The sequence below is a fragment of the Wolffia australiana genome, chromosome 19, assembly GCF_029677425.1.
Source record: "Wolffia australiana isolate 7733 chromosome 19, ASM2967742v1".
Lineage (NCBI taxonomy): Eukaryota > Viridiplantae > Streptophyta > Magnoliopsida > Alismatales > Araceae > Wolffia > Wolffia australiana.
The window spans coordinates 2,907,230-2,928,656 of NC_135853.1; the positions used below are offsets into that span (position 1 = coordinate 2,907,230).

The following is a 21,427-nucleotide window of genomic DNA, read 5'->3' on the forward strand; positions in this document are numbered from 1 at the left end:
GACTTGGTCTAGTTGGGCTTATCATATCTATGATTATGCTTGACATTCCCTATGTAAGTTTGCGATGTATAATGTATGTTATACCTCCAGACATCAAACCTGGTTGTACTGGACCCAAGAGTTACTTGTTAAGGACTCCCAACACATCATGATAACAGTACCAAGCCCCAACCAGCCTTACATGCTTGCAGTCATTTGCCCAACTCTCAATAATGTTCACATCCATGTTGAAGGCCTCAAGTTATATCTAGACAATGTCAAGTGACTTCTATATGATCAATGGGAAAAGGTAACTTGGGAGTGGTGGGTTAGCATGATTGGGTAGTTCAGTGCAACCGTATGATGATTGGATATTTATTATCTCCAGAAATCCCTTATCAACTGGTTGTATGGGGATGAGAAAACATGGGTTTCTTTCATGTCTAGATCTCACATTGCTCACATTCAGATATACACCTCTATGAGATGTGTATATTTGTGGCCATCATAAGTTGTAGGATATAGTAATTGAATACTAATTTACTCTTATCATGTCTCAGTAGACCATGCAATCAGAGGATTATTATGCTAACTTCTCCTAGTAATAACTTAGTAAAACATAGCCATCACGTCCATCCTTGCTACAGTGATGGCGCACGCCATCAAGAGTCATCATCAACGTCATCCGCGCCGCGCGCGTCCTCGACGTTGAAGACCGAGCGAAGCTGCTCGAGTTACCCTTTCGTTTCTCGTCTATCTCTCTCGCGTTTTTGTCTTTTCCATTCTCGTTTGTCTCGTTTTCGTCATGTTTTGTTGTGCACGCGACGTCTTCGTTCGTCCACGTTTTTTCGTCAACGGGGAGCGGACCGTCCGTTGACCCTTCCCCCCATGTCTCCCTCTCCTTTTCTTTCCCCCATTTCCTTGATTTCCTCTCTATTTCCTTATGTTTTCTTTGATTGTAATAGGGGAGCCCATTTACAAGGGCTCCCCTAATGGGCTCCTTTTTAGGCCCACATTGGGGGCCCATTCCCCTTCCCAGTTATAATGGAAGAGGGGTGGGCACCCAAATGCTCAGACCAGAAAGGAATTTCAAGACAAGTATCGAGAGAAGAACACAAGGAGGAAGAAAGGAGACTTGGTTGAAGGCGTCAGGAGGGATGATCTGCCGACGGGGGTAAGGAAGAAAGGACTCCGTTCCCCTACCCCGTCTCCTCCTCACCGGCCTCCTACCAGGGGTCCCTCTGGTGGGAAAATGTCCTCGATCGACCGCCGTAAATTCGGCCGCGATCGGTAATTTTGGTCGCCTCGCGACCTCCATCGGTCTACGGGCAATCCACCGCCCGATTGGCGTCGTCTGATTACTGCTGACCCGAATTAGGGTTCCTACCCCTGGCTTGAGGATTCTCCTGGATTGAAACTCCAGGTTGGCAACGCGCCAGGAATTCTGATTGTTGCTTGGTAACGCCATCGATTGGAAATTTGGCTGAACGTCGTTTTCTTTGCTGAACGGGAGCTTGGCAACGCGGATACCTCTGAACGAGAACCCATCCATCGCAGACTCTTTCCCCTTGGCCGGAACTCAACCGCCGACCCCTTCTGGTCAGGATCAGCCGGCCCGGAAGTTCACCAATTCAGGGTCCCGACCTGACCGTGAGACTCCATCGGTCGTGGACGTTGACGGTGAACCAATCGTCAGGGGAGTAAAGATTTGGGATTTTTCGGACCCCCCATTGTTCTACAAATCAACACGATTGTGACTCCACAGGCCCGGGAATTGCGAATCGCGAGCTGCGGATTCCAGATAGCCAGACTCGCCAACGGTTCAACTGCACGTCCGAGATTACCAATGGTCGTTAATGCTCGCACCTTTTGACGACTGCCCGGACCGGCTATCCTCAGTTCGCCGGGACGGGCCGGCAGAGTTGCTCGAGCTGGGACACCATCGTGTGTAGCTCCTCGTCTCATCTACTTCATCCTTTACATCCGCTCCAACACTGCAGTGCTCGTCGAGCTGCCGTGATCTCTCCGGCGCTCTTCATCGAACCCGCTCCGACCGCCAACCGGTACTATGAGCCACGCCGACGAGGTACGCCGTACTCCCCGTCACTCGTTTATTTACTCCTTGCAGTGTATTTTCGTCCCGACCCCACCGCGCTCGGGCTAGGTAGGTGAGTGAGGTTAAACGAGAGAAAACTACGATTTTGAGTGTCTTACCGATATGGACGAGTACATCCGTTATGTGCGAGCCCAACGGATAGATTCCGTTCGGCCGTAGATGTCCTCGTCACTCCGACGAGGTTTGAGAGGCCCCCGTCGCCGTCACCCGGCGACTCCCGTCCAAGCTTGGAGCTCGGCGCCTCCCTCGAGTCGGAGCCTGCACGTACGACACGTAGGGCATTCATCTTCACATAGTTACATACCCGTTAAGGTACCGTCGGACGACAACACCACCGTTATCCGATACTCCATCATTTATCGTCGCCGAGCCATCATACTCGGTGACGACCAGACAACGTCCTTGACGACGTCCTGCATCATACAGTAGTGATCAAGGACAATGTATCTTCTTTTAGTAGGAACTAGGCACCAAGGGCTGATTGCTCCTTTCCTGACTTCTTTGATGTGTGCTGGGACATCATCAGAATAGATCTCCTACAAGCTATCAAGGAAATACATGCCTGAAATATCTTTTCTAGGAGTTGGAAACCAACTTTTATTGCACTCATCAAGAAAATATCTAATCCTACTAATTTTTAAAATGTTTGACTCATCAATATTTATGATGTATACTAAAATATGACGGCTAAGCTCATTAAAAACAGACTGATGACTTCTCTTGATGGGCTTATCTCAATAGAACAACATGGTTTTCTATTAAGTATAGGAAAACTCACGATATCATCTTACTAATGTATGAGCTAGCCCATCCCTTTGATTACTACATACCAGGCTCCAATGTCATCGTCAAGTTCTACATGAAGAATGCTTTTGACTGCATATAATGGATTTCCTTACCAGATTATTTAAAACTTGGTATGGAAATTTCACATCCTTCACCAATGAGGCCAGAAATCTCATACCGTGCTTATAAGAGGGATAATTACTTCTTCATATTTTTGTAAATGAAAACTCTACATATTTCTTCACAATCGCACGAGGTCTAGGGCAAGGTAACCTTCTATCACATTCTCTATTCATCTTGGTTAAAGAGGTTTTCTAAGTGATCCTTCTCATGAAAAATCACCCAAGACCTCATTTAATCATACCACATTAGAGAGTTTTTATGGTTATCTCAAACTCCCTTTTTGATGATGATTACATACTCCAAAATCATTGATGGAATGATGCTTATTATTTTTATGTACAAGGGGGGCCTCTAATCATCTCTATAATGCCTTAAGGAGTAATTTTATGATGGGCCTTCAACGACAATAGTACACTCTAGGAAACCTACCTTTTGGCTACCGTGGATGCAATATCTTTCTCCGGCCCACTTGGCACCATTATTTTGATGCCCTACTCGAGAAGTTTAAAAAAACTAGGGGGATAGAAACTCCAGATATCATTCTTAAGAGGTACATCTAATTGCAATGTCATATCCTCGTGTTAGTGATGCACATCTTAGCGATGAACATGATATATCAAGCTATTCTACAATATATTAGGAGTTTTCCTTTACACTGACCAACTCGATAACCCTTAATGCCACCATTGGATTTCATGTACAATGAGATTTCAATGATTAGATGTGGGTATTCCAATTATGTCCAAAATATACATTAGGAAAAAATTATATGCCGGTACAAACTTTGAGCTCCCCAAAGCTCCGTCATGTCATCCAAATATGGTGATTGGACTTGCAAAATAGATAACGTGAATGATCTAATAGATGGTGCACATGGTGGAGACATTGGTTGGATAAATTAATGATTATACACTAGTAAGTGTTATGACACAATATTAGTGCCTAGGATGATACTTAGCTTGCAAATATTCTCCTCAACTGATCTGACATTTTTATTCCAGATTATCACCATCTAAAAATGGAACAACTACTAATGCTAAACACTAGACTGCTCTCAGAGAAATGTGATATCCTTTTAGATCTCTTACACGATGATCTATTGATTGAGCTTAGCTCAAATGTAGACCACAAACTAGGGACCTACAGTATGTGGTACTTATGCATTCAAGAAACAACTAAGGAAACCACAAAAGTCACTTGAGGAAGAAGGATACTTAATTGATGATCATCAAATGCCAAATGAGACAATCACTAACAAATAAAATGTGTCTCACCCACATTCACCATCTCTTGGGTATTATTGCAATATATGGTTATATTCCTCCATAAATTATTTTCCAATTATGTGGTATGTATACACACTATTTCATTCAGATCCATGTTGTCAATGCCATCTTGAGCATTCACACATGATGCATAATGAAATACTACTATTGTGTGACAGAGAATGCATAACCTCCCAAAATTGTATATGGCCTCTCATCTTCCACCAGAATGTTATCCTGTTTCATCCCAAATTGGGGTATTATACCAGTTCCGCTCGCTCAAGGTCATTAGATGATGGTCAATCTTAGACCGTGAGTGATTAATGGTTCCGCCTAGGACTGGGTCATGAGGCAGTGATGCCTAAGATAGGGGTGGTTACCCATTCAACTATATCCCTAGTTTGTCTCTTTCATACATAGCCTATACACCTTTTCATCCCTTCCCTTTCTCACATTGCAGGGAACCTGACAATTTACTCATTTAAGGCTATAAATCTTATCTATATATATGTGGACCTCACACCACATGCACTAGCTTTTCTTTATTGTATATGATAATCCTGGGGGAGGCAACCAGGGAAGGGACCAACAAGGCTCAAAATTTTCCCCATAAAAGATGGGTAAATAGACCTGTAGGCTTACACACATAAGTGTGACTAGATGGTATAGGATATTGTTTAGTGTAATGACTTATGTAAAAACTTTGATAAGTATATATGAAAAGTAAGCCCTCATTGCAAGATAACTATCGAAATATCTCCTTAGGTGCCCTCTTATTCTTCCTTACCCATAAATGCCCTTAATAATGCATTTAGAGGTTGGGCATTTGTGCAGACCATGTTGTCTTTATTATGTATTGTTCTTTGTTCACCTTCTGTCTTTTTTCTATATTAGATTCAGATGAATGTTACAAAGTCAAAGAATATCCATCTTTATGTTATCAATTCTATTCATCCATATCCTAAGGTTTCAGAGTCAATGAAGGTAAATCATAAATTAAAGATGCAAAAGCTTTGAGAAAAGGTAACATAGAAAAGGATTTTACAAAGCCAATTAAGATTCATATGAACATCACGTATAACTTTAGGAGTATATTCATGTATAAGGAATATGAAGAAGAATTTTAAATTTTTTTTACAATAAGTCAATTTAAAAGATTAAAATGAAGTCAGTTTCTATTAAGTTAAAAAAAATTAATTACATGCAACAATGTGACAAATTCAGAGTAACCCTCTTCTTATTGTTTGAAAGAAAGAAGTTAAGGGGAGCATGTCAAGCATAAATTGGTTTTGAGTGAACTCATGTGCTACTCCTACTATTTATAGAATGTCAACATATTTATAGAATAAAAACATATTTTAAAACAAATTAAAAGATTAAATCAACTACTTCAAGGTGATGAAGACAACTTTTTTATCATAGAATGCACTCAGCCCAGTTATAATAACAAATGAAGTTATTTTATTCCTTCCTTAAAGCTCAGATCATTCAAAGGTAGATCAGGTTACTCAAATGTTATTGAGAAGTTAAAACTCAGATCTGATTTGGAGAAAAAAGAAATATGAAAAGAAGCTAAACATTATTTGAAACAATTTTCCTACCCCTTTTTATCACTGTGATAATACACAAAAAAATCTGAAATAATATATTTTTATTATTTGACATGAATTTCAAAATATCATCATCACCTTCCTATCCATGTCATCCCCTCAACAGCTGACTGGCTACTCACGCCTGCATTTTGATCAGAGATTGTTGTCATCCACCAGATAAGCTTTCCCTATCAAGTGACATGTAAATTTCTTCATATTGCATTTGTTCATAAAAAAGTTGCAATCAGTATCTTAATGGTAGAGTATATCCTTACCAAGGTCAAGGTTGAGGGTTAAAGTCCCTCTTTCCATGCTTGGATTCGTCATTTGGTTGTAAGGAGTGGATTAGGTCGTGAGTTGAGTGCATGAGCACCAAATAAGCTACAAGAAGAGAAGAGAACATAATACTATTTAAAAAATAATAAGAAGTGGGTCACCTATGATTTTCAAACTGATGTCGGAAATTTGTATGATACGCAATGGCCTTCCTTGAAGCTTTCTCATGTTGGATGGGAAATGCTTCTATGAAATTAGAGCATTGATTATGATAATGTTATTTTAACATAATACTACATTTATTAAACATCCTAAGGAAATAAGATGATGTTCAGCTCATAGCTGGCGATGTATGAATGAGTGGCTCATGATAGCACTACCACACCAATGCATGCATTGAGTATGTGACTAATGAATGAGGTTATTAAATAAAGAAGCAGCATAACTTTTGTTTGGATATTAGAGGCTGAGACACAAATTCAGGTTCACTTGTTTTTTACTTGATTTAATTCTTTAATTGATATTAAAGTCGGTCCTTTTGCTCGTCTTTTTCTCCAACTTGTAAATGCTCCTAGAGTCATGCACTACATTTCTTAAAGTTCAAAACCTACTCATCATATGATTCTAAATTTTACCCTTGCACCTTTTATCTATTTATCATACATAGTTATTATTATAGTTGATGACTTTCCTCCCTTTGAGGTATAGAAGTCGTGGAGTCCATGCCTTCTCTACCACCACAATTTTGGGAAGATACCCGCCTAAAAATGTTAAATCTGAAATTGGTTCTGAATATAGAAATAACCATTTTTTCCCAGCCATCTGGCAATATCTCTGGTGAGTGCCAGTGTAAAATGCAAGCAGAACAAGGGTGTGGGCATCGAACTATTTCATTAATAAATAATATATGAAGGAAGCATATTGTATGGAGAGAGAGGAAAGTGAGGTTGAGTTAGGTTAGAATGATCGGTGTAGCTGATAAAGAATTACTAGGCATAATGGCAAGGTCTAGAAATAAGAGAAAATAGGTATCACCTATCAACCGTATGATATAATAAAGCTCTTCCTTTCTTAAGTCCTTACAAGTTGTGAAGTCAAGTGATCTCAGAACCTATTTTATCCAGATATGCTAACTCATATTGGAACCCTTTATTTTTAATTAAGCTCCATGTACGATGTTTATAAATTTATATATTTTGCGATATGGATGTTCAGTATAAAAGTAGTATACACATTTGTAGCAAAATTGCTTTTAGCATGGTGCAATGACTCAGTAGTTTGTATTTGATTTTGAGTATGATCCACATTTAAAGAACTAATATAAGATTCAAAAGATCCCAGCAAAATATGATCATTATTTATCATTATTGTATTATAAATACATTGCCCAATAGGTATATTCTAATTTGTATCTTTAAGAGATTTAATTTTGTTTTTGCTGGAGTTAAACTCATGAGGCTGAATTAAATTTATGCTGACTTCTCAGGTGTTTGGCCGTAGAGTCAATATGGTTGTTTTATTTTGTCCTTATCACATCCAGATTACTTGATTATATTTTGTGCTTGACTATCTTGTGTTATAGTCAGACTGGCTTGATCACTGATTTTAAAGAAAATCCTTAAGTGTGTTATTGATATTTATTTTTAAAAAGGGCCTCGGTAAAAGAGAAGATACATGATGAGGATATTTTAAACATTGTGCTTAATAAATGCACAATGACATGTATTTTACTTCTTATTCAAAGAAAAGTTTCATGTAATAATCTTTAAATGGGCATTGGCATTGGATGATGATTATTTCTTAGAATAAAAGGTAAAAAATAAAATACTGAAGTTGGTTGGATTGACCAACTTTCTGCCAAAATTTACTCGTGTGATGATTTTTTCTGGAAAATAGTTCAAGAAAGATTTGCGGAAAGTACACAAGAGAAAACAGAAATCTATGATTGGTTTTTGTTGTAAAGCTGACTCAGTTTGCCTTTAAAACTTTTGGGCTAAATTTATGAATCCACAACTTATATTTAATTAATATATTAAAAGGTTGTCTAAATCTATATGTCATCATTTCTTTTCAAATGTGTATAGGTGACATAGGTTTTAAATGTAAAATAATGTTAAGGTAAGCTGACAAAAGGACTGATCTCCCTTCACGATAAAAAATTTAAGAAATTGATAGAATTACGATAAAAATCCTAATCGACGGGGAAAAATAGATAGCCAATGGAGCAGCATGATCTCCCATTAGATCTCTTGCATGATGCGTTACCGATTGAGCTTGACCTAAATGTAGACTGCCCTATCTGGATTCTTACACTAGACATGAACTTCTCTTGTTGTTAATAATGGAGGGCTATTTTAAAGAACATTCCTCTAAATACTTTGGGCCTCTCTCATTTGGCAAAGGGTTCAAATGTAAAACAGTGTTCAGATAAGCTGACTTTTGACAAATTGGTAGGTACCATGAGAAAACTCCAACTAGGGACAGAAGAGGAGTATTTGGCCAATTTACTATAATTTAAGGGTCTCTGGAAAAAAAACAGAGAGGGATATTGATGGGAAGTCTGCAAGAGGAACTGCAGTCTTAAGCATTTTCGAGGGCGAGATAAACCTCCGGAGAGGGGGATTGCGAAGGGGGTTCTTCATCTTCTGCGGTTAAATTCCTTCAATCCAAGCTTTGATTAGTCAAATCGCTTCTTTAATTGATCACCCAGATCGAAATTACCTGCACCCAGATCAGATGCGCGTCAAAGTTTCATCTTCGAGGGTTTGGATCACTGCCCGCTGAGGTATTGTGCTGATTATCGCTTAAGATCGTGTTTCAGGCGATAAAATTGCTTCTTTCTGTGGGTTTCCCGCAGTTTTCTAGTATGTCTCTGTACAGCGAGTCTCCTCAGTTCTCCGCTGGAGGGGATGCCGGGGGTTCAAATAGCTTGAAGATGACGCCTGGTTCAGTGGTCTCAGAGAAGGAGATGATGTTCTCTGCGGGTGGTGGGGCGCGATTGTTTCAGAAAGAAGGAGAGATGGCGCGTCGAGCTCAGGATTTGTCTGCTCGGGCAATGGATGATGGGGACTGGAATGCTGATGCGAGTAATGGGATACCCATCAGAGATCCCTCCGATGGAGTTGAAGATGAAGACGACGATGAACGCGATGATCTGGAGGGGGTTGAGGATCGATTGTTTCAGAGAAATCCCAACGATGATGACCACTGCAATGGTGGCAGTAGCCTCCATGGCAGATCGGAGGTGCTGGGTCAGAAAACCCCTGATCTTCTTGCCTCTCATTCTTCCATCGGTAAGTCAGTCAGGATCCTTCATCTTCGTCGTCCGAATCTTCATCATCATCATCAATATAATCGTAATCTTCATCATCATCAATATAATCATAATCATCATTATCATTATTATAATCATAATCATCATTATCATTATTATCATCATTATCATGATCATTATCATGATCATTATCATTATCATTATCATTATCATTATCATTATCATTATCATTATCATTATTGTTATCGTTATCGTTATCGTTATCGTTATCGTTATCGTTATCGTTATCGTTATCGTTATCGTTATCGTTATCGTTATCGTTATCGTTATCGTTATCGTTATCGTTATCGTTATCGTTATCGTTATCGTTATCGTTATCGTTATCGTTATCGTAATCGTTATCGTTATCGTTATCGTTATCGTTATCGCTATCGCTATCGTTATCGTTATCATTATCATTATCATTATCGTTATCGTTATCGTTATCGTTATCGTTATCGTTATCGTTATCGTTATCGTTATCGTTATCGTTATCGTTATCGTTATCGTTATCGTTATCGTTATCGTTATCGTTATCGTTATCGTTATCGTTATCGTTATCGTTATCGTTATCGTTATCGTTATCGTTATCGTTATCGTTATCGTTATCGTTATCGTTATCGTTATCGTTATCGTTATCGTTATCGTTATCATTATCATGATCATGATCATTATCATGATCATTATCATGATCATGATGATTATGATTATGATTATGATTATGATTATGATTATCGTTATCGTTATCGTTATTGTTATCGTTATCGTTATCGTTATCATTATGATTATGATTATCATTATCATTATCCTTAATATCATCATAATCATCATTATCATTATCATTATCATTAATATCATCATAATCATCATTATCATTATCGTTATCATTAATATCATCATAATCATCATTATCATTATCGTTATCATTAATATCATCATAATCATCATTATCATTATCGTTATCATTAATATCATCATAATCATCATTATCATTACCATTATCATCATCATTATCATCATAATCATCATTATCATTACCATTATCACCATCATTATCATCTACATCATCGTCATCATTATCATCAACATCATCCCCATCATCATCATCAATATCATCGCCATGATTATCATCAACATCATCGTCATCATCAACATCAATATCTTTTAAAAAAATCATCATCATCCTTATCATCATCATCATCATAAGAAAATGATGATGATAATGTTGATGATAAGGATGATGAGAAGGATGATGATGATTTTTTTAAAAGATACTGATGTTGATGATGACGACTGATCATCATCATTGTTATCATCAACATCATCATCATCATAAGATGATGATGATGATAAGGATGATGATGATTTTTTTAAAAGATACTGATGTTGATGATGACGACTGATCATCATCATTGTTATCATCAACATCATCATCATCATTTTCTTCTGATGATGAGGATGATGATGACTGATCTGATGCCTCATTCTTCTTCTGATGAAGATTTGATGCCTTTCATTAGGGCGCAGAGGACAGGTTTCTGTGAGTGATGGAAAATGCGAGACTGGCGTGGAGAATTTCGTTGCCCAGCAGAGAAAACAAGATTGTTCGGTTGATGATGACGACGACCCAAACTCTCTTTCAGGAACAGAATCTTATAACACGCAGGGAGAGGAAAGGGCGAAGAACAGAGCTCAATTCAAGAGGGAGAAGAGATTCGATCGCAGCAGAGGGAAAGGAATTTCGTTTTCAACTGACTCTGAGGAGTGCGTCCGCGCCCACCTCTCCGATCCCATTACGTGAGTTGCCAATTCTTGCTGCCCTCGGGCGCTGCGAATGATCTTATGTTTTAATTTTATCATGGGTTTTATGATTTGAGTTTTTTTTAAAATTTCTGGGAACTCCCTAGACAGAACTTAGTGTTTGCCGTCATCGATCATGATCAGTTATTGTTGTCTTCGACATTCGTCTGTACCAAGGTGAAGATGAAGCCGTCCTCGTCGCCTCACTTGTCCAGTGGACTGTGACGAGGACAACGATGACCAAGATGGAGGGATGAATCTCTTCCTCATCATTAGTGTGAGCTATGATGACAACCATGATGAGATCCTTGATGGCATTGTGAATTGTTCATGACTTGGATAACATTGATGAAATCATCGTACCAACTTGTGAGGATGACGACCTCATCCTGGGACGTGGAGAACTAACTTGAACTGTATTTTATTCTTACATCTGAGTTCTTCAAATTCGTTGCTAAAGAACTCATACGGCTCGATGGATTTATGCACGACTCTCTTTGCCAAACTTGTGGTCATGTTGGTCTCTTTAGTCCATTAAGAGCATTGTGGTCTTTTTTCTCCCTTTAAAAATCTGTTCATTTCCCTTCATGGGAACATCTTGTGTGCCGGGTCTACCCTGGTTTCAAGTGTTGTAGACTCATCTTTCTCCATGGCATTGTCCTGATTCCCAACTAGCCCACGTGTAACGGTCTTTAAAATTTTAAATTTTAAAATTTTAATAATTTTAATATTTTATCAGGTCTCCTTAATTTGTTTTTTTTTTTTCCAGGGGGACGCTTATGGATGATGCAATGATCTTGCTATGTGGGCACTCCTATGGCAGCGTTGGGATGCAGCATGTTTTAAGAATGGTTAGTTCTCATGGTTAAAATTTGAACTTTCTCTCACTTTTTCCAGCCATCTCACTCTACTTATAAGCGTAGCTTCAAGATATGCGCATCCTGTATGGCATATTTATTTTCGGTGCATTGAGCCATAGCTGTATAGAGCTCTTCTCCGGGCTCAATGCAAATTTTCTATACATTTTTGTGGTTACCATCTCACATTAGTTACAAATTTTACAGGGTTTTTTCCATTTTTAGTTAGCGCTTAATATATATTTATAGGAAAATCTTTCTCAAGGTACACTGTTTACACTTTTCATTTTTTAGTTGATAAAATACTTGCCACTGCTTCGCTTCTAAAGGAAAATATGTATGCTGGGTCTTCATTATGTTGTATGTTTCGGACAAGCGCTTATCGATTTCTTAGTAAAATATTTTGTATGGATCTCCGGAACTTGGGTGAGGTTGGAAACCATTGGTTATTCTTTTCATTCACGTTTCCAATAGATTCTCACTTTTTTCCTGCTTCCGTGCAGAAACACTGTTACAAATGTCAGCAGCCAATTTCTGAGGATAAAATGTTACCTAACTTGGGTAAGCCCGTTCTTGAACTTCATTCTGCCTGTCCTTATTTTTTTCTAAATGAGGAAGTTCTCCCCAGTCTAACTCGCCTCATTCATATATTTATGCATTAATTACTCATATTCTATGTTATTGTAAGATAATTAACTGAAGAAATTATATATGTAATGAAGCAATTATATTCTGAATTTTCTAAATTTCTTTTCTGATTTCCTATGATTTATTACTATTTTTGATGAAAAAAGCTTGATGGTTTTTTCAATACTATTGATGGAAACACAGTCCTTCGAGCAGCGGTGAGAGCATTTCGTCAAGAGCAAGAGTTCCAGACTCCGCAGCCGACAAAAAGAAAGTGGGACAGATCTGGACAGGTGTTTATTTACTTTAATGCCTAGTCCCTTGCCAATAGTGGTCGCCATCACCAATGACGACGGGTTGTCATCATCATTCGTCCTTGCCGGGATGATAAGGACAATGACGAAATTGTTGTCGTCTCTCAATCGAAGGACAATGATGATGACGATGATGGAGATATGTTTTAAATGATGATGATGATTTCCATCATCATCCACAAACAGTAACTGTTATCACTTTTAGGGGGCTTGAACTTTTATTCCTCCTTTAGGCAAAGTTCGACTATGGGTATCCTCTTTTGGCGGATCCTTCAAAGAGTAAACGGGTCCACCAGTTACCAGTTGCTGTCTCTGACACGGTGATCATCAAAGTATGCTGCCTGCTTCATGCCACTACTTGACTTCTCTTGTTTATCATTCGGTATCTCATCATTCTATTTTTCGGGAAATGCCTCGGCCAACAGGGAAACAAAAGGACGCCGCCGCATCTAACTGGTCGCATTGGGATTGTAACGGAACAATGCTCAAATGGATGGTTTGTTCACATTCCCCCTTTGATAGTTTTATGCATCGATGATTGGTACTATGAGCCTATAGGCGTTGCCTGCAAATTGCCTTATGTCCTCATTACGTAATTCACTATTGTTGACTTGTCATTTTTTTAGTGATGACGGGTCTTCCTATTTGGTGAAAATTTTATTATATCTTCCATGAGTTTTTAAACTATCAAATTCCTCATTTGATAGCGCTATTGGGTATCGATGATTGGTTATGTTGGTCTTTGCTTACAGAGGGCTTTTAAGTCCTTATCAGATTTTTTTATTCTTGACTTCCTATTTTTTAAAGTTTTTTTGGGTGGATGTTATTCATGGTTATTCTCACTTGCATCCCTCAAAATTTGAAGTATCAAATTCCTCATTTGATAGTTCTCTGGCACCAATGATTTGTCGTGTTAGTTTATTAGTCTTTACTTGAATATGGGTTTGAAGACCTCGTCATAAAATTCATAATTGTCGATCTCAATTTTTATTAAGTTTTCTCATTGATGATGGGTCATGTTATTTGGTGAATGCTTCATTTTATATTCAATAGTTTTTAATTTATTCTCAAATCATTGGCCGCTGCTAGGTATGTTGTCAAAACCATGGATACGATGGAGAGCTTCAAGTTGCAGTGTCGTTCGTTGGCCAAAGTGGGTGATGGCCCAGCTTCAGCTTAGCTTAAGAGGATCAACCTTCTGCAGGCATGTGCAACGGAATTCATAATTTCTGCTGCAGAGCCACCTCTTGAGCTTCTGATATGAGCTCTTCACCTCTGTTTTCTGTTTATAAGATATACACTTGACTTGTTTCTAGGTAGTGTAGTGATTTCATATGTTCTTCTAGATGATTGTGGATGACTGCAATCTCCAGTCTTTTATGTTCTTCAAAAATTGGTTATGATATGTGTTAGGGGGGCTGTACAGGCGTAATGGACCGAGGGGGCCACTCTTGTGGCCTAATTTATATCTCTCCAAGGATATGTCTCAACGCTATATCTGGGGTATCTGATGTGTCTCTCTAGGTATTGCAGCTACCTTCTCTGAGGTTTCCCCTTGGTGTCTTTCTTAGTTAGGGAAGCTGAATTTAGTCATGATGTGTGAGTGGACTTTACTGGTACAATGGGCCTACTATCTGTCTTGGTCTCTCCTATTGTGCTATTCTTGGCCTACTTGTTCTCCCTCTAGGGCTAGGCCCCTACCCCTCTTGATGAATCTCTCTATTATTTTGGTATTTCAGCTACCTCCTCCTCAAATGTATAATGGGCCAGTGGGCTCATCTATCCTTGTCTCTCCTACTGTCCTATTCTTGGCTTGTTCTCTCTAGGGCTATAGCCCAAACCCCTTTGATGAATCTGTCTCTATTATTTTGGTATTGCAGCTACTTTCTCCTGAAAGGTATAATTTGCCAGTGGACCTATCTATCCTCGTCTCTCCTACTGTCTTACTCTGGGCTTACTTGTTATCTCTCTCTAGGTTTATACCCCTACCCCCCTTGATGTATCTCTCTCTCTCTCTATGATTTTGGTATTGCAGCTACTTTCTCCTCAAAAGTATAATTTGCTAGTCAGCATATCTATCCACATCTCTCCTATTGTGCCCCTTTTTCCCTACTTGTTCTCTCTCTATGCTATGCCCTAAACCCCCTTGATGAATCTCTCTCTCTTTCTCTCTATGATTTTGGTATTGCAGCTACTTTCTCCTCAAAGGTATAATTTGCCAGTCGGCCTATCTATCCTTGTCTCTCCTACTGTCGTGCACTCTTTCCCTACTTATTCAGTCTTTCTAGGAGGGCCATGCTCCTACTCTCCCTGGATAAAACTCCATTATATTTGCATTGAAGCTGCCTTATCCTCAAAGGTATAATGGGCCAGTGGACCTATTTACTCTTGTCTCTCATATTGTGCAACTCCTGGGCTACTTGTTCTCTCTTTGTAGGGCCATGCGCTTACTCTCCTTGTTGTATCTCTCTCTCCATTATTTTGGTATTGCAGCTATCTTTCCCTTTAAAGATTTTCCCTTGGTGTCTTTTTTAACTAGGGGCAGGGCGGCTCCTCACTCATCATCTTAGGACTGCCTCTATTCGCTATGTTTCACCGGATAAATTCTGATTTGAATCTTCAGAGAGATGGGTTATTTATAGGTTTCTTTCTGTCGTTTCATTCAATCTTAATGTCTGTCAAAGATAATGAGTGTGTTTACGACTGTATTAACAGTGATAATATCGTGCTAATTGATTGTGTGACAGTGTATGCATTAAAATGGGTTCATCCTTCTGCATGAGTGAAATCGTAATTATTTCTATTGCTTGGAAAAACAGTTTTGTGTTTATCCCCGTTCACTTTAAATAATGAAGGCTCTGTGTAAACTAGTTAGCATATATTAATTAAAAAGATAAGAGGTAAAACCCGATATGCTCTGATAGTAGAGTAATTTGTCATCGTTCTTTGGATAAGCATAGAATTAATTGAAAACTATACGTTTTGAAAGGAAGTATTGGCCAAGAAATGAAACTAGACCAGGCTGAGTAACTGTTTTCCGAAATTCCAATGGGTGATCTTCTCGGTGGATGAAGGTTGATAATTGCTGTACATCATTAATAATGTCCTGAGAGAATTTCTAATTTCTTAACCGGACTCATTAATAACTAGAGTCAGTTTACAAATCCTAAAATATCCACTGGGCTGGAGAGATTTGTTTCTGGAGACAACTCAAAAAGAATCCGAAGTCATCTTTTTAAGAAGATCAAATCCTTTCTTCCAGGCAAGCTTCTGGACAAACAAAGTCCCACCAAGATTCTGCATTAAGAAATACACTTTTTTAAAAAACCCACAAAATATGTTGAATAGGAAGGATTACCCTTTAAACCCAATTTTGAGTCTCTTAATTTGAGAATTGGGTTGCCCCAAGAACTCGTATAAATGACAAGAATTGAAAAAAAGTAATAAGTTAACTATTTCAGCCTAGTCCAGTAAGAAACAAAACAGAAGTTAAAAGATCGGGTTGCATCAATAATTTTTTTCTCGATGGAGAAGTATTTTGAAGGATACTTAGGAATCGGGTTGCATAAAGGACAATAAAAAAATATTTTTTATTTGCCTTTCCTAGTAAAAAACGAATAGAGGACTAGGAAATTTACAGACTTCATTCCGCCTCACCCAGGTAGAAATTAAGAGGAGGTAACGAAATTGAGTTCTACCAAGAACTCGCATAAATTAAAGGATAGAAAAAAAATGATATTTTTATAGGCTGAGCCTGTTAGAAAAAACTAGGAGAGTCAGAAACTGGGTTGCATCAAGGACCCTTTAAAGGACAATAATAAATAAAAATAAGTAATTGTTTACAAGCCTTACATAGTTACCAAGAAGCAAATCGGAAATTAAGAAATTGAGTTGCATCAAGAACACATAAAGGACAATAGTAGGAAAAAATGGAAGTGATGTTATTTTCAGATATGAGGTTGAGAATCCGGTTGCATCAAGAATCCACATAAAAGGATTATAACATAACCAGCTAATGATTTTCTTCAGCCTTATCCATTTAGAAACTAATAGGAAAGTTAGGAAAATAGAGATGGCATCACGAATCCATAAAAGGGAGAACAATAGTAGAAATGTATTTTTTTCAGCCTTACCCAGTAAGAAAAAAATAGGAAGTAGATTATAAATGTCCAGCTGAGAAGTCTTCGAATTCCCTCAAAGTGAAGTGGGGCTTTGGAGAACATAACCTGGAATAAGGCATGGATATAAGCTTTTCTAGCGTCATCTGGAGCAAAAATATTAAGGAAATAAAAACACCCAAAAACTATGGCAAACATACTGCAGTTTCCCTTAAGATTAGCTTTTTAGATTTTTTTTACTCAACTATAATTAGAAAATCTAAAATTATCATTCACAAGCTACGTCGTTAATTCTTTCTTTTCTCTTCAGTAAAAATTGAAGTGGAAGAATGCGTCGCATTGCTGAATTGATGATCCCTTCCAATCTAACTTTTCACCACGCTATTCAAGAACTACAACATTAGGCCACTGTTCAAATTTCCACCAAATTCTTCAAACATATTGATGAAATTAGAAAGAACTTCGGATGATTCGCTCTGGTAATCGAATATCGAGTGAAAATAAACAAATTTAGCGTACCCGGTAGCCATTGACTAGAAAGAATCCCGCCAAAGAAATAGCAGGAAAAAAGACGCTCCAAGCAGTATCTGCAAAAAATTTTAACGAATGAAGATACGGCAAAGAGAACAAGATCCATGGGGCCAGAGAAAGAAGAATAAAAGCCGCCCTGTAAACCCAATTCCTTCCGCCATCTTCGCTTGCAGGATTTCGCGATTTAAGCACGAGACATTCGATCAAACCCCCGAATTTCCCCTGAAATATAAAATAAATAAAAACCCTTTCAGAAAGGCAATGAATGAACATTTCCGATTCTCATCCTCACGAGAAATTTGATCAAAACCCCCCAAATTCCCCTGAAATAGAAAATAAAATAAAAAAACCATTCAGAAAGCCAATGAATGAACATCTCCGAGCTCACCCTCACGAGAAATTCGATCAAAACTCCCCAATTTCCCCTCAAAAATTAAATTAAAAAAAAACCCTTTCAGAAAGACAACGAATGAACGTCTCCGATCTTCATCCTCACCTTCCGCGGAGGAGTGCGATGAATCCGGCGGCGAATTTTCGCAGGAGAAGAGGATTTGACGGCCGTTCTGAACATCCCAAACGGATTTGAGCAGGACGAGATTCTTCGGGAGAAGCTGGGGGCTTCGGATTTCAGCTCAACGACGAAACCCCACAACCGGAGGATTGCTGAGAATCGATTCCCGGCGATCGAAAACCAGCGTGGAGACGACTTGAAGGCGATTCTCAAGCGTAGATCGAAGCCACGAGCGCCGCCGTGGAGTGAGAGCCGCAGCCGCCTCTCCTCCGCTGAGATCGCCATTTCTGCGAAGAACAAATTCAAATGAGAAGACCGTTACCTATCAAAGAACAATATATTTTGTAAGGGAATTGTCGAACATGAAAGTCTTATTTTCCAAAAACATTGAGGAAATATTTGATTGATTGTATCAATTCCTAGTGATTATTTTTTGTATCTTTTTTTCCCATCTTTAGAGATTTTATCAATTGTTGGAAATATGATTTCCATTTTTATTTCTATGTCGATTTTAGAATGGGAAGAAAGTGCAACGTATGAAAACTTTAGTAGTTTCTACATAGAAAAACTATGTAGGTTAAGTTGTATTCCTTGCTGGTGTTATTAAGAATGGCAAGCTTTGTTTGTCCATATTTAATGATTAATACCTCGCTGTCGTGCATTTAGTATTTTTTATCAGTGTCTGATAATCTAAATTCCATTTTTATGATTATGTTGATTCTTGGATGGGAATAAAGTGAAACATATAATAGCTTTAGTAATTTCTACATAAAAAACTATATAGGTCAAGCTGTATTCCTAGATGGTATTATTAAGAACAACAAGCTTTGTTTGTCCGTCTTTAATGATTAATACATCTTTTGAGAATAAATTTATGTATTTCATATCAATGTCTGATTATCTAAATTCCATTTTAAAATAGTGTCAATTCTCAAGTGGGATTAAAGTAAGTTATATTAAAGATTGAATATTTTCAACATAACAAAATATTTATGGAATTTCTGTGACATAACAGTAACATACGGTGTTGAAACACCATTAAAATTTGAGGTTATAGTTAACGCCTAAACCAAAACTTTTTTATCATTCAGTAAAAATGTGTCAAAAAAGAATTGTCACTACCTGGACTGCAAGCATTATTTATAAACCTGTACTCCTGAATAATTTATCTAGATAGCGATGAACAAGGGTCGTCTCCACGGGAAACATATCTTGGGGAAATAGCTCATTCAAAGGGTGGATTCCAGAAGGTGAGAAGGACTACGTATAGCCTAAAAGATATTGAATGGGCAAAGATAGTAATCATTATAGATGTAGCAGTAATTTGAGTAGATGGGACAAGTATTTTACTAGTATTGGATCGTTATCAAGCGAATAGGAACTAGAGCTTATGATGTAGGAAGACATGAAAGTGATAGTGAGACGAGATAAGGGTTAACGATTAGAAGTAGCTAAGTTAGGGTATAATGGAATTAGGAGGATGGAAAGGCAATGTGGGATGAAGATGGCAGCGTGGTGCATGGTGAATAAGGTAGTGAAATAGGAGTATAGTGAGGAGTGAAATGGGAAAATAGTGATTTAGGCTTTCTTAATTAAGTAGGGAGAATATATGTTATGAGATTGTGATAGCGTAGGGGACACGTGAAATGGATGGTAGAAGATGATAGATATGGATGAAGAGAGGGATGTTTGATGATGGATGATAGTGATAAATGATCTACCTAAATGTGTTGAAAAGTAAGCTATGTAAGGAAAAAGTCTAACCTTATATCCCTATGTTATGTCAGGATCAAGTGATGCAGATCAGCCTCCGTACTTCTCAGTTGACATCTCCAAGCACTAAAGACACCAAGAACAGCCTTGATGAACCTTCAAAACTTCACTTTCTTTCAATCTGCCTCTCTAGGAGGAAGTGAGCTTAAATATGTTTTTTAATAAAGATCGAGAGCTCAATTTATAGTGCCAAAGCTTAATGCATAGATAGAGGACAAAAAGCCAAAGCTACCCTTGAAATTTCAGCTCAATCAAAGTTGTGGATCTTCAGATATCAAGCCTAGAAGTTGGACTTTTTCTAGATGTTGATTTAATCAAAAGATTTCTCTCCTTGTCCTCGCCAGGGTTGTCATGTCATTCTGCTAGGGTTTTATCTTATCATGGCAGTTAATGTGATCTTTATCTCATATTCTTCCTTGTAATCCATGATCGAAGGCTCTCATCGCACCATGTGCCACCTCTTGAAAAAGACAAAATAAATAGATAACAATTTAATATTAAAATATAATATTTAATAAGTCTGTTAAAAAATGTGGAGGAATGTCATCACACTCCCCTTTAAAATCCACCATTAGGATGATACATGTGTGACCCATGTACACAAGGCGCCATGTGTCTCATGACACATGAGAAGAGTCGTAACTTTCAACCAATCAAACTACTATTTTTTTTTGAAAATTCGAGCATCGGTCTCCACATAGCATTTATTGCGAAAAATCTCATATCTTTTTTATTGGGCCACATTACCTTGTGAAATGAAAATTAAGAGAGAGAAAGTATTAATCCTAAATGCCATTATGGCATTGCTATTCGCGATGACACAACGATTGATGTTAACAGTGTCATTTAAAATAATATCAAATTATACATGCTCACTCTAAATAGTTTCATTAATGATAAATAGCTTTGGGATGTTATACTTTGTTCCTAATAAGATAAATTTCATCTTTAAGAAATGACATATTTTAACTCAAACCAATGTTGTGTTCATGCCTTACAGGTCAGTAACAAAAAACAATTATACATAATTTTGCATGCAAACCTAATGGCATCAGATAAATGTGCTATTATTATATCTGGATTGATAGCCTCTGTCATCCATCTTAATTTTCTTAAGAATAAATCTGATTTATTTACTCAAAGCAATGATAACATGCAAATGAGAGCTGATAAACTGTTAATTTCATCATATTTTTGGGCTTTTAATACTTAAAACATTAATTTTTAATGCATGTTATCATGATTTTAGGTTAAAAGAAGAATTTCCTTAAATTTCAAGTTAAATAATACATTTGATAAATAATTAGGTCAATATATACATTTTAAATGTTTTTAAAATGAATTTTTAAAAGAAATTAAATGTTTAATTGGCCATTTATACATATAAAAAAATTAAACAGTAAAAGTGGATTTTAGAAATTAATAAAACCTTTTTCACATTAATAA

The 21,427-nt window shown here is 37.6% G+C and overlaps 2 protein-coding genes and 1 long non-coding RNA gene across 5 annotated transcripts; 2 read left to right on the plus strand and 1 right to left on the minus strand.

Annotated features, from left to right (window-relative positions):
* Positions 1-1,058: 1,058 nt before the first annotated feature.
* On the plus strand, positions 1,059-5,196 carry LOC144715407 (uncharacterized). Its single transcript, XR_013584628.1, has 2 exons — positions 1,059-2,065; positions 4,730-5,196. It is a non-coding gene; the product is annotated as an uncharacterized LOC144715407 (long non-coding RNA).
* Positions 5,197-8,635: 3,439 nt separating this feature from the next.
* Positions 8,636-14,448, plus strand: LOC144715406 (U-box domain-containing protein 62-like). Of its 3 annotated transcripts, XM_078590312.1 has the most exons (10): positions 8,640-8,787; positions 8,869-8,922; positions 8,995-9,430; positions 10,971-11,247; positions 12,020-12,101; positions 12,611-12,668; positions 12,939-13,027; positions 13,282-13,380; positions 13,474-13,544; positions 14,138-14,448. In XM_078590312.1, exons 3-10 carry the CDS (start codon positions 9,004-9,006, stop codon positions 14,226-14,228), a joined length of 1,194 nt encoding a protein of 397 aa, XP_078446438.1. In that variant the 5' UTR covers positions 8,640-8,787; positions 8,869-8,922; positions 8,995-9,003; the 3' UTR covers positions 14,229-14,448. The 3 variants fall into 3 exon arrangements, with proteins under 3 accessions (XP_078446439.1, XP_078446438.1, XP_078446437.1); XM_078590313.1 differs by having other exon boundaries at positions 8,636-8,922; positions 11,094-11,247; XM_078590311.1 differs by having other exon boundaries at positions 8,650-8,922.
* A 1,656-nt stretch (positions 14,449-16,104) lies between these two features.
* LOC144715657 (uncharacterized) lies at positions 16,105-18,522 on the minus strand. The gene is made up of 4 exons (XM_078590612.1): positions 18,194-18,522; positions 17,686-17,919; positions 17,182-17,274; positions 16,105-16,345 (listed from the first exon to the last, which is right to left on the minus strand). Exons 1-4 carry the CDS (start codon positions 18,491-18,493, stop codon positions 16,259-16,261), a joined length of 714 nt encoding a protein of 237 aa, XP_078446738.1. The 5' UTR covers positions 18,494-18,522; the 3' UTR covers positions 16,105-16,258.
* Between the last annotated feature and the right edge of the window lie 2,905 nt (positions 18,523-21,427).